This window comes from Cyprinodon variegatus, unplaced genomic scaffold, assembly GCF_000732505.1.
Source record: "Cyprinodon variegatus isolate N-32 unplaced genomic scaffold, C_variegatus-1.0 Scaffold1022, whole genome shotgun sequence".
Taxonomy (NCBI): domain Eukaryota; kingdom Metazoa; phylum Chordata; class Actinopteri; order Cyprinodontiformes; family Cyprinodontidae; genus Cyprinodon; species Cyprinodon variegatus.
The window spans coordinates 198556-212264 of NW_015151475.1; the positions used below are offsets into that span (position 1 = coordinate 198556).

General features: G+C 37.8%; 2 protein-coding genes across 2 annotated transcripts in view; one reads left to right on the forward strand and one right to left on the reverse strand.

The window, feature by feature from the left end:
• LOC107100867 (protein lifeguard 1-like) overlaps positions 1–2821 on the forward strand; it is a 5665-nt gene extending 2844 nt beyond the window's left edge. The window contains exons 5-6 of the mRNA XM_015399529.1: positions 1407–1550; positions 2649–2821. Of these exons, the coding sequence (XP_015255015.1) occupies positions 1407–1550; positions 2649–2783 (279 nt within the window). The 3' untranslated portion in view covers positions 2784–2821. The remainder of the gene's footprint in view (positions 1–1406; positions 1551–2648) is intronic.
• Positions 2822–3008: 187 nt separating this feature from the next.
• Positions 3009–13709, reverse strand: part of parp2 (poly(ADP-ribose) polymerase 2) — a 22048-nt gene continuing 11347 nt past the window's right edge. Inside the window, 10 exon segments of the mRNA XM_015399530.1 lie at positions 3009–3827; positions 6825–6949; positions 7128–7226; positions 8548–8647; positions 8750–8877; positions 12154–12288; positions 12382–12445; positions 12514–12652; positions 12736–12889; positions 12970–12983. Of these exon segments, the coding sequence (XP_015255016.1) occupies positions 3668–3827; positions 6825–6949; positions 7128–7226; positions 8548–8647; positions 8750–8877; positions 12154–12288; positions 12382–12445; positions 12514–12652; positions 12736–12889; positions 12970–12983 (1118 nt within the window). The 3' untranslated portion in view covers positions 3009–3667.

A 13709-nucleotide genomic window follows, 5' to 3' on the forward strand; every position in this document is an offset into this window, starting at 1 on the left:
GCTGTTTATAAAACAGAGTTACTCCTATGGAGCCGAGAAGTTTTAAACAATTTAAGTTCTTCTTCCAAACATCCATTTTAGGTCTGTCTAATACTTATATATGGAGTCTAGGTATCCTGATAGAGGTTGTTTTCAGTCAACCAAAGCGGGCCCTCTATAAGGAAAGCTATCGTGAGCCCAGACCAACATCAAAACCATCCAGATTGAGCAAATTAACAGCGTTCTGCACATTTTTTATTTCAATTAAACACTTTCAAGACTTAAATTTCAACAATTTTCTGCAGGGTTTAGAACTTTATGGAAATCCTAGTATAAAATATGAACAGAAAAGGTTTGATTTTCTACTTCAGGAAAAGTATAAAGCAGTCATTCAAGAAATTACTTAAGTAAAGGTAAAAGGTACTTAGTAAAATGGCTACTCAAGTAGAGTATCTGTTGTAATCGTAATGTTTAAAATCATGTAATTAAAAAGATACTTATGTGCAAATTGTATGATTTCAAAGTAATAAAATATAGTTCAAAAATGACAAATAAATGACAGGATTGCAAAATAAATCTTATTGCATCAATCAAATCTATAAGAAAACATTCCTGACATTAGATTACAAATATATATGTCAGTAATAGATAAAGAATCTCCAGCTACAATACCTACTGTTTACTGTTTTTTCACCCAATCACTGAAAAGCTCAAATTACTCACACTGGTTAAATCACTGCATGATAAACACAAGTGTAGTGATATGCTTACAAGAATATTATTATAATAAAATACATATTTTTATTACATTATATGTGTATTCAATTATTTATATATCAATTATTCTCCAGGTGCAGGTTTTTATATTATAATCTTTTTGCTCCTTTTAACACCAGAATTTCCCCACTGTGGGACAATAAAGGGATTTTCTATTCTTCTCTATATTATTCTATTCTATTATTTAAATAAAAGTAAAGAGTACAGTTAAAACTAAACCTTTCTTAAATTTTACTCAAGTAAATGTAACTAGTTACCCACCTCTGCCCTTTAATACAGTGTGTTGGGAACTGGGAGTCTGCATGAGAGCAAAATATTGAAACCAGACTTTGTTTTTCTCTTGCAGCAGTTTTGTAGTCCATGTTCAATGATGATAAAGCCATAAGTGAATCATTTAAATTCTTTTTAAAGGAAAAAAAAGGTACATTTCAGTGGCATCAAAGATGATTAACATGAAGGGAGTTGTTGATTCATTGATAGGTAGATGTTTCTTTGTTTCTGGTATATTTTAGATTAGTATCTAAAATAAGTTATTTTTCCTTAGATGATTTACTCTTTAAAAACATTATTTAAAAGATAAACCCAGCTGCTGTTAATTACTGCTCCAAGCATATGACTGTCTTCTTTTAACCTTTTCTTCTTTGATCCAGACGCGTTATGATTTCACCATTTATTACGGAGTTCTGTTGATCCTGGCTGTGGACTTTATCATGTTTGGGTTCTTCTGCACCTTCTACTACTCCCACGTCTCCAGCATCGTCTACGGATGTCTTGGAGCGCTGCTGTATTCTCTGGTAAGAGCAGAAATGAAATAACAGGCCGTAATTAGGGCTGCAATGACGAAGAATTTGCAAATTGATTAATCAATTAATAATCAGATAGCCAAAGGCTCCTCTAAGAAGACTTTTTATGAAATTAAACCAGGTGAAACTAAACTTTTCCACTGGAGGAGTTCTGCATAGAGCATATTGACACACATTAAAGTATTTTTTATGTTAAATGCTAAATGTTTACATATATTTTTTACAAGGTGGGTTTCTCTCTTAGCTAAATTAATGTTTTAGAGTCTATACTCCTGTTAATGATTGATCGATTACTAAATCAGTTCACGATTCTTCGATCGATTAATCTTATTGTTTCAGCCCTAGCTGTAAATAAACCTAATTATTCTAATGACAGAAAGCTAAATGTAAATAAATAAAAAACTCCAGGAAGCCATAAATAATTTGCTTTACACCTATAGGTCACTTTATAGGAACTTACAGCTTTCTATTTAAAGATTACTTAATGAAGCGTTTTATGCATTCCCTTAAAATCATGAAGTTTGATTTAAACCACTAAATGAAGCTTAACTTTGTAAATTGAATCAATTGTAAACACTGTATAAAGCTGAATCAACAAAGGTTATTTTTGGTTTACAAAATTAATAATTTAACTCACTGATGTATATTATCATAGTTTATTATTATAGTTTATTAAGTATAACACAAAACTATTTCTATTCATTAATTTCATAACTGATAGAAAGGCTTGTTTTACAGGATCACATAGCAAAATGTGTTCGCTTGATCAGTTCTAAAAATACATGAATACATCACATCTATGGTCTACAGCAGGGGTCACCAACTTTTTTTATTTGCTTTTAGATATTCTCATTATGAAATCCATATAAATCCTCAAATGTTCTAATTTATTGATATGATAAAATACTTCATAAATACTTCAAAATAAGAGCTTCCGTTAATACGTTAAGCCAAATAAAATTCAACATAAAAGCCTTAATGGGAGAGCTGGGAAGGATATTAGACACCAGGACTGCCGTTTGTGTAGAACGATGGATCATTCTTATAATAAAGCTGCGATGCATTAAAAACTTTCCCTTCCCGCCTCAGTTCCTGATGATCGACTGTCAGCTGATGATGGGAAAGATGAGCTACCGGCTAAGTCCAGAGGAATACATCAATGCTGCGCTCATGATCTACCTGGACATAATCCTCATCTTCCTCTACCTGCTGGGGAAGAGATGAAGCTCCATGCAACGCAATGTAAACAAACTAAAACTATCAAATGCTGAGCTTTTCTTTTTTTTCTTTGACATTTACAAAAATGAAGATTATTTTTAATTACACTTTATTTAAGGCTTCATACATTCTAAAGCAGGTGTACTGCATATTGTGTTTGAGCAAGGACAAATAAAGCAGGATGGCATGAAAAAGCTTTTATTTTAAGGACAAATGAATAAAAAAAGCAACATAAATGAGGTGTAGTGCAATTTGTTTCCCCCTTCATGTCAGGCACCATCCATGCAGTTTTAGAAACCCTCAGTGTAGCTCTACTGAACAAAAAGGCTAAAATACTCGGTGAGCTGCAGCAGCACAGGGATGTGAGAGGAGCAACCAATAAAACCGCACAGCAGAAACGGTTCCAGCTTTAATGTTCCCTTTTTAACTGAGCCATTTTAACCTCAGACCTTTAAGGCTATTATTAATAACTGTTAAATCTTTAGGGAAACCTCAATGGGTTAAAATCCAACAGATATTCAGTTAACTCTCATAAGGCTTTAATTCCATTCAGTGGTAAATGTTGATTTTTATTAGGTAGATATTAGAAAGTTATTCAACAGAACATTTTATTAATAAACTATAAATGAATCCAAACTTCAGTAAAAATGTTTTTATTTTAAATGCTGCTGCACTATTGCGCCACCTGTTGATCAATTATTCCTTACTGAATTACTTCAAGTCCCAAGTAGAAAGTAAACCTATCTGTAATCTGCCTAGCAACAGGAGCCTGTTCAAGTGTCAGTAGATCCCCAGAACCAACAGTGGGAGAAAAAAAAACCCAAAAAGAAGATTTCCCCGTAAACAAAAGGAGGATGGAGCTTCTAGACGGAACGTGGTCAGACGGCTCTTCACCACAGCGAGGCGTAGTTGAACTGGATCCGCAGCAGGTACCTCATCCGGGTCTGAGCTGGGTTGTAAACGATGAACTCGTTGTAGAGCAGCGAATAACCGCCGGGGTTGCTAACCTTTGTTTTAACGCCGGGACCCATCGGAACCGTCATCCCATTCCTTATGGAGAAGGAAACACAGACAGGGTGTCAGACGGACACAAAACGCCGCCTTATTTTACACAGAGAAACATTTAGTTTGGAGAAGAAAGCAAATATTTAAACTGATACTTCATCTATTCTCTAATTTCCTCTAACAGCAAACAACGAATAAATGTCTTGGAATATTATTGTCATTTAAACATGTAGATTACATAACCTTCAGGGAAACTAATATTTTGAAGACATTCAAAGAATACAAACATAAACAAAGCAGGAAGTTTCCTTTATGGGGGGGGGTAAACTGAAACATAAACGCCATAATTAAATATAGTTTAATAAAAACATTTAAAAGCGCCCAATGTTTGTTTATATATGGTTTGTAGTTTTTATGTAATGATCTCAAATTTCAAAAGAAACGGTTCGCAAATTTAAGTTAAAATAAGTTTCCAATTGTGTCATGAAACCTTTATTAAACCGTGCTAAAGCCTCTTTATTATAATAGAAAAATAAAACCTCTGGATTTTATTGGATTTTTCTGACATGGAGCAACGCAAAGCAAATGAGAATGACCAGATTATCACCCAGCTAGAATCACTTATTCCCCTCTTGATGTTTGTGCCTCTCATTAGCTGTAAGCCATGTGGATTCAAGAAAAGATAAAAATTCATAAAATATTTCATAACGTAATGTTAACTTAGGAGGCATTTCAATGACATCTAAACAACAGTGATTTAGTGAACTATTTTAGTTGTGATTCAGACATGAACGGCCACCATTCTGCCTATCGACACGGCTGGACAAATGTCTGAAGAAATCCTTAAAAGGACGTGATTATCATTAACGATTAGAAACCTTCTCTCAAAGATGTTGAAATCATATTTATGGTGGGCAAACTTATTAAACATCCAGGTAGGATTAGAGCTTGACGCTAAAAGATCAACAGCATGAAGCTTCTAGCATGAGGTCTAAGCCCGGGTCACACCGGTTGCGTACAACTTTTTAATCTCCGATCCGTTTTTTTTTTTCCACGGCGCGCTGACTGCAGTGCGTATAGAGAGGCTCAGACTATGCAGGGAGAGCAGATCTTGATCTGTGCAGATTTTCTTCTTTTCAGCCTCTGTGCTTCATGAATTGAAGCAATTTTCCACATTCGACTGGGAAAGATTATGAAAAATTCTTCTGAAAAGCCGACTCTTAAACCCGAACAGATATTTTTATAGGCCTATATTTAAAAAAATATATAATGGGAACTATGTTTAAAGGAAAGGAAAACACAGCAAAAAAGGCTGTGGGACGGTTTCAATCGATACTGGATGAAGCAGAGAGGTGATTCTCGGGGAGAAATCTGTGAAGTTGAGTTTTTATTTTTCACAGAGGGGAGAGTGATGAGCTGAGCTTACCTGCACTGTCTGCCCCTCATTGTTTTTTTTTTTTCCGAGGCTTAAAGGATTATTATTTTCCTACAGCCTTTTGTCGTTGTCCTGCACTGTCCTATTGGTTTTGAGAGGCTCAAAGAGGATCACTACTTTATCCATTTTCTGTTCTCTTGAAATCCTATCATGGGTAAAGTATTCTTTTTTTATTTTACTGATTGTTTTTGCATGAATCCGTACCGCCTGCTTTATGTCCGCTGTTCGGCTCCAAATCGGACTCATTCCCTGTGCGATTAAGATTTTATCCTGTATGTTCATGTGTTTTACTTTGTAACCACGTCTCTCTTCCTGTCAGACGGAGATGAAATTGCAGCTGGTTCCTGTGACTAAAATAGACTCGGGCTCTATCTCAGTCAGCGCTACGCAGAAAATCGCATCGAGTGTGTTAATCCCCATTGACTTTCAATGAATGCTAAACGCCACAGACCTACCCCACAATCAGAATTCAAACTTCTGAAAGTACTTTAAGTAGGAAATTATTACATGCTTTTCAATAAATAAGTGTTTTTAATTAAGAGTAATTTCCATGTGAATGTGCTTTACTGGAGGCATCCATGTTTGTCAAAGAACTCTACTGCCACCTACTGGTTTGTGACGTCACGGCGCGGTATCGGCTGTTGAGCAAGTCCCAGTGCTGTATCTGGTGTTTGTCACAATGCGCTATTATCCAAGTCATCTTGAAAACATTCTTCTTCCAAATATTGGCTACATATTACATGTTTTTTTTCTGGCCAGAAGTTCGATGGCAAATCCTCCCTCTTAAGTTGGCCAACAACAAACCCGTCTGTGGAGGATCAGGAATCGGAAAGGTGAAATAACTTATTTTTTTTTACTTTTATCGGATGTAATATAACATCCAGCTGCCATGCTCATGGGCATTGTCAGTTTCACTGTAGCTCTGGTGAATTTCAATGGTGAAGTCCTCTGGAAACGTTCAATAATTGTTGTTGATTGCAGATGTGTTTCACATTGATTTAGCTTGTAAAGAATGGCGCTAGGCTTAGCGCACAGTGACGTCACTGCTGGAAGATGGCAGGAGGGAGGGGTTATTATATTTGGCCAGAAATGGCCGCTCCCAAACTCAGTGATCGAAAGGAAAAATAGTTTTACTTTTTTTACTGATTAACGCTAAATTCATTAAATCACCACGAACGTGTTAGGTTTAGGTATAGATAATGATCCATTGATTATTTCTTGCTGGCCGGACTTCTCCTTTAAGAGGGTGGAGCTTTAAACCCAAACCAGCCCATTCTTAGAGTTCTTAGAAGCATCTGCACAGACCGTCTCCATGCTGACTGATTTTAACCATCAGTTTGTTTTTTTTTTACTCTATTAAAGCTCTGCTTTGCTGGATCAGTGGACGCTGCAGAGGAAAAGCAGAACAAAAGGAGTGAAGACAGCTCAGGCCATCAGAGGCTGAGTCATAACAGAACGGATAATTCAGCATCAAGCTGCGTTTTTCTATCTATACTGCAAACTGGGATTCTCTGTAGCAAAGGTCTGATTTACCCAGATAACTGTAAATGGGAAACACACAGGCAGACAGGAAATGACAGAGTGAAGTCAGAATCAGAGAAACTGACAGCGTTACGGCGTTTCTGGGGTCAGGGCCGGTCTGACCCAGGCCTTTGGTGCTGTGTTTTCCAGGAGGGAGGTTATGGCCTTCATAGTCGGCGTCCAGCAGCTCGTTACAGTCACCCAGAGCCACCTGCAGACAAACATGTTGATATATATGATAGCGCCGAGTTAAACATGAGGGCAAAACATTCAGCATGGCGTCACCACGCGTCCCTCAACAAACAGTATGACAAATATCAAGAGTTTTAAAGAATGAGGATTCTTCAGGAAAACACGTTTCATGGTTACGGAAAGACATTTTTACTCGCCTCACACAGCAGCAGAAACCCCACATGGTTGCTCTGGCTGGCATGACAGTAGTTGGCACTTTTTGAAGACATGTCTGCAAAGTAGATCCCTTTACCAAACTGAAAAGGAAAAAAAACGAGATATTATCTTTATGTTTTATAATAAAGGCTTCAGCTAATTGTTTTCCAAATCGATTTGTCAATTATTTTCTCCATTAATAATCAGATAGAAAAGGTTCCCTAAAGAAGACTTTTTGCTAAATTAAACCAGGTGAACCTAAAAGTTTTTCACTTGAGGAGTTCTGCATAAAGCATATTGACACACAAAAAAGATTTTCTATCCTAAATGCAAAATATTCCCATATTTTCTTTACAATCTTGATATTTTTACTGCTTTAAGTGGGTTGCTCTGTCAGCTAAAGGCATGTTTTACGCTCTCTAAAGTCAAGTTAGTGATTAATAGATTAATAAGTTAGTTGATTTAGTTGAATTAGAATAGAAAGATGCATGGTTTCCTGTTCTTCTCCCACAATCATCCAAATTGTATGTTAATATTGGAAACTAATTCCTAATCCTGCTGCACAAATTAGCATAATTGATACACCCCCACTCAATACAAACACAGAAACAAAAACATTTTTCTTTCCTGTCTCTCTGTGCTTTCATTTATTTATTTTTTTCTTTTTTTAAGCTTGGCTCACTGGTAGCTTTCAACACAGGATCAAATGTGGAAATTCAGCTCATCAGAGCCCGGCACCAGCTAGGAAAAAAGGTTTCAACGTTTTAAAAAGGAAAAAGGAAATAGGAAATTGCAATAAGTTCCTGTGCAATAATGTGAGTCTGTGAGGAAATCATTTAGAGCTCACAGCAAAAAAGGTTTGATACGTTTTTTCCTGTAAAGTTCATTAGTTATGGAGGGTAGATATTGGGGTTGTTGGCATGTGAGGAATCTAAACCAAAGGATTAAGAAAAGGAAATAAGAAGGGAAGAAAAATAGAAAAATGAAGGATATGAAAAAGGGTGTAAGGGTCAGTGGAGGAAATGAAGGAAAAAAGAATTACAGAGGAAAGGAAAAGAAGGAAAGGAAAGACTCGAGGGAGATGGGAGGAAAGGAACAAAGGAGGGAAGGACAGACAGAGGAAGGAAGAACTGGAGAAAGAACAGATCATGTAAAGAATGAGCTCCAATCTGGAATATACGGTAAATATTATTTACTTGCTCTGTTTCTAGAGCTTTCTGCATTTATTCAGGCTCAGTAAAAACCAAAACCTGTGGAAAACATGAGATTTTGATTAAAATTCAGATTTTACTCCTACTATCTTTGCTACTTTTACTGCTAAGCTAAACACCGTTAATGTGCAATTCTTTATAAGACATTTAAAGAGAATTCAAAGTGAAAAGAAGTTAATAAATTCTTTAGAAAGAAGACGCTCCCTAGTACCATGTAACCGGTGGTGGGAGCCTCCGGCGGCGCCACTCGGAGCCCCTTACTGAGGATGCCGACCCAGTTAGTCAGACGGGAGCCGTGCCACAGGAGAGTCCTGGTCAAAACACAAACACACATCAACAACAGCTGACATAAACGAGTGGAAGTGAAAACCAACAGGTGGAGCCAAATCAACAGCAGTTCTGGTTCTACCCACTTATTATGCAAGTGTGAGAGGAAGCTGTCGCTCTCCCCGCCTCTGTCCACAGAGAAGATGTCGAGGAGCGTCATGGTGTAGTCGCAGTGAGTGGGGGCGTGAGTGGACTGCAGGTACTTCTCTATCAGCTGCGCAAAGAGAGGAGGAAAGAGATTTTAAAAAGTGTTAAAGTCCTTGTTAGAATAATTGTATGTAAATGTATCTGTGTAGTGCTATCATGCATAAAGCTGTGTGCATGTTTTCATAGCCACCTTTTCTGAAGTATACTGTGATTTGTGAACTTGCTTTTGGGGAGGTTGTGGTTGATCTACGAGCAGCACTCAACCTGCTGAACTTTGGTGAACAGCTTCAACTTTGACTGAACCCTGAGATTTAGAGGACATGTTTGCTGAGACTGCAAGTCTGAGTCCCTTGTCTTGTCCCCCTTGGAACACATTCTGAATGTTTCTAAAGATGAGAAAGTTATCTAAAAGTTTGCATCTTAGCCAGAAAAATAAAAGATGTTCTAAAACAGCCCTCCTAAAGGTTTTACTGTCTGTTCTTGTCACTTTAATCTGTTTTTCAAACAGTGGAAGAAACTGTTTTTTTGCTGCTGTGAAGCTTTAAAGAGTCACAGAAAGATGAGGTCTGACGACTCAATGTGACTTCCACCTGATTTCAAGTAACCGATTTCATTCATTAGTTTGTTTTTTGCTGCTAACCACAGAGTCGGGTTCTCACACCTCGGTTAACGTGGAACTGAAGCGCTTTTATGGACCAATTCTCTCACATTTAAGGACCAAACCCTGCAGCATTTACCTTCTGCTACAGCCGAATACGTCACCAATAAATGATTTAAATAAGAAGCTAAATAATAATAATAATAAAAAAAAAAAAGTTGTTATATTAGTTTTAATAAAAAGTGGATTTAATTTTTAGTGATACTGATAATATTCATTCAATTCAATTTAAAAATATTCAATTAATCCCAAAGAGAAATTCAACATTTATCCCATCTTGACTTTCCTTGTAACATTAGCGACTTCTTTATAATTATTTGGTAGTTAAATTAAAAAAAATTACCTAACTTTCAACATTAACAACTAATTTTTCCCTCCGTTTGATCCATTTCATTAATTTGCAGCGGCCCCCCACCTAGCAGGATGTTAATTTTTTTGGGTCCTTTTTTAACCACTTAGCATAACTTCTTCCTTTATAAGCCATGGATCCTGAAATTAGCATTTTGTACAAACTTAATCACACACTGACTCGATGGCCGACTAGGAATCTATCAATTCACCCGCAAGAAGAAAACGCGCACTGATGCATTTGCTGTTTTTTTTTTGTACCAACGAAGAAGTTGGATGTTTACTATACTGACTTGTAGGGGAGTGGTGAGCTAGTGTGTTAGGGCAGCGGTCCCCAACCTCCGGGCCGCGGACCGGTACCGGTCCATCGGTCATTTGGTACCGGACCGCACAGAAAAACTATATGTATATATAATTTATCAACGATCAGAGTCTAAGTGATTTTTTATTTTGAAAAATATAAAAAAATTGGGGTATTCCCTCCCAATTACATCAGTCGGTGCATCTGTGCCTCTTGACACAGGTTAATTCAGGTCAAGACTCATCCTGTCTATAACATCCTATCTTTGTGAAGCGGGATTTTCTGTGGTTACAGCGACCAAAATAAAGCTACGGAGCAGACTAGACATCAGGAGCACACTTCGTGTGTCATCGTCTCCGATTAAGCCTAGATGGGACCGGCTTTTTTCAAAGAAACAAGCTCAGGGCTCCCACTAATTCAACATAATAGTGAGTTTTATTTTTATGCTGTTTGTATTTGATTTTATGCCAGTCGTATCATTTTACTTGATCGTATTTACCCCCCCACACTTTAAAGGCCGGTCCGTGAAAATATTGTCTCATATAACCAGTCCGTGGCTCAAAAAAGGTTGGGGAGGGCTGTGTTAGGGCATAGAAGTTAGGATCCTGTGGTTCTGAGTTCAAGCCCCACTCCCATAGACTGCCAATCTGGGTAGACCCTTAACCCCACACTGCTCCCCAGGGGGATGGGTTATATGCAGAGAATGTTCCTGTGTACTTGTGACAGTGTAATGACAATAAAAAAAAGCTAGGAAAAAAAGCTAGGCGAAACATAAGACTGTAGCTCTGAAAAATAAATAAAAAACACAAATAAAACTGACAATTTGACAGTGTTTATCACCCACCCAAGTTTTAAGGTCTTTCAATGTTTTTTTTTAATGTTGCTTTTAAAAATTATTTCAGAAATGTACTTTTTTTTTCAAATTCAAACTCGGAAGCATCTTGCTAACCAGTTAGCAACTTAGTGCTAGTAGCACTAAATTGGTGACTTAGAAACGACACTGTCAAGGAACGCTATGGACAGAGGAAACATGCAAGAGGAGGAGAGTTTAGTGTCGGAGGTCGTGAATGAGTCTCCTCCATGATACATCTTTTATTTAGAGGAGGAAAGCGGGGACGAAGATGTTTTGAAGAGGACGCCAGGGCGGCAGAAGCTTGGTTTGGTGTAGAAGGCTTACAGCCGTACATGTTTGAGCCCTTGCCTCGCAACGCTGCCAGTTCTGTTAGCTCTACGCCTGCTGAAGACACAGACATCCATCCCCGTGAACACTGGGACGGAACTCAATGGGAAAGGAAATTATTCTTATTTCAACTGTTTGATTTGATTGACAGATGACCGTTGATATACAATTGTCCGAATTTAGGTGTTCAAGCTGACGTATAACTAACTGGCCGGCAGGAGATAACAAAAAAAAAATGCTTTTTTTAAATAGAAATGTTCTAAGTTTGAGACATTTTCATCAGATAAAGAATGCATTTATATACCGTACATGTTTAAGTCAGAATGCTTTGACATTTAAATATGTTTTCCCAATGACTTTAAGAGTTCAAGGAGCTGTGAGAAGCCCGACTATTTATATGCCAGAAACATTTGGCCAAATCCTTTCTTAAGCTGTTTTTTAAGCTCCATATAAAGGATCAATTTAATTGCATTCAACTTAAAATAATGATCAGAAGGGAAGCTAACAAAGTCTTAATGATTGCTATAAACTCAATTATTCTTTATATCATTATTAAAATTTTTATGTAAAAAAACACAACTGAACAGTTAAACGTGGAACTTTCTAAATTATTAAATCAATTCAAACTAACGTTCATTATTTTTACCTGGCTGACTTGCGGAAGCTTCAAATAATTCATTATTTATTAAAGGCTCTTTGGCTCCCCCTGCTGGCTACAATGAGTCAGTATTTTGATAAAACAACAAAGAACTTGTGTTGAAAAAAGTGGATAAAATGTATAAAATTACATTTTAACTCATTTTCCTTCATTGTGACCTTTAGGCTCTTTATCGTTTATCATTCAGATCAAACCAACCTTGAACTCATTGCTGCTGTGGTCCAAAGGTTGCAGCTGGCACTGCAGGGAGCGGTACTGACGGTCCAGTGGATGCTCATCACTGTCTGCATTGGACTGGGCCATTTTCACTGCAATCTGGATATCACCCAGTGCCTTAAAAAAAAAAAAGTTATGATTTTATATTGTAGCTTTAAAACGATGAGGCAGATGAGTGAAACTTTCACTGACGGGGCTGAGATGTTTTACCTCCAACAGAGCTATTTTTTCCTTCAGTTCTTGCTCCGTTTTAATCATCGGGGGAGGTTTTAACCTGGAGAATATATTTTCTATTGTTAGAATTTTTCCTCACTTTACAGCGGTAGATTCTTCATTTCCTACCCAAAGTCATGAGGGATGCGGGTGTAAAACGCGTTGCAGGCTTCCAGCAGATTCCGGGCGCTGCCCTTTTTCTTCAAACACGACTCGATAGCCTTCAGCGCTTCATACCCGGCACGGATCTGCTCCTGGGTCAGTTTTCCTGGAGGTAGAAAGATTACGTGTTTTTGATAATCCGTCCCAGCGTACCTTCCCTTCCATTTGATCCCTCTAAGCCTGACTGACCCAGAGGAGCTTTTTTAGTGTCGAACTTCATCTCCAGCACACACTCCTCCATGGCTTTTATGTCACAGATGAGTTCGAGGAGAGAGTAAACCTTAGGATCCAGCTTGGAGGGCTGCTTTTTGGGGACAGAGTCGACTGCTGTTCTGTTCTCCTCCTGAAGGAAAACAAACCGTTTGTTTTATATCCATCAGGCTGGTCACTTTGTTTTCATCTCTGTGCACTTGATTAAAGAACAGGTGGTTTAGTTGCTTCATCAGATCTGATTTAGGTGTCCCATCTACACCTCTCAGGGTTCCTACTGAGTTTTTATTTGAAAATGTTTGACTTTTCCTGACCTACATTTCCAGATTTCTCAGCCCTAAACAGTCCATTCCAAAATAAATGCTGACAACGATGTTATGATGGATAACACAAGGCTTTAAAGGAAGAAGGAAAATCGTAAAGGAAAGTAGGACACAAGCATGGAAAGAAGGTAATATACAGGAAGGAAGGAACCAAAGGAAGCAAGCAAGGAAGGAACTGAAGGATGTAAGCAAGGAAAGAAGGAAGGAAGCAAGAAAGGAAACAAAGGAAAGAAGGAAGGAAGCAAGGAAACGAAAGAAAGAAGGAAGCAATGAAACAAAGAAAGGAAGGAAGTAGCATTGGAAGAAAGGAAGGAAGCAAGCATTGGAAGGAAGGAAAGGAAGGAAGCAAGCAAGGATGGAAGCAAGGAACAAAGGAAGAAGGAAGCAATGAAACGAAGGAAGGAAGCAGGATTGGAAGGAAGAAAGGAAGGAAGGAAGCAAGCATTGGAAGGTAGGAAGGAGCAAGAAAGGAAGGAGGGAAGGAAAGTAAGAAAGGAAGGAAGAAGGAATAAAGCAAGCAAGGAAGGAAGGAAGCAAGCATTGGAAGGTAGGAAGGAGCAAGAAAGGAAGGAGGGAAGGAAAGTAAGAAAGGAAGGAAGAAGGAATAAAGCAAGCAAGGAAGGAAGGAAG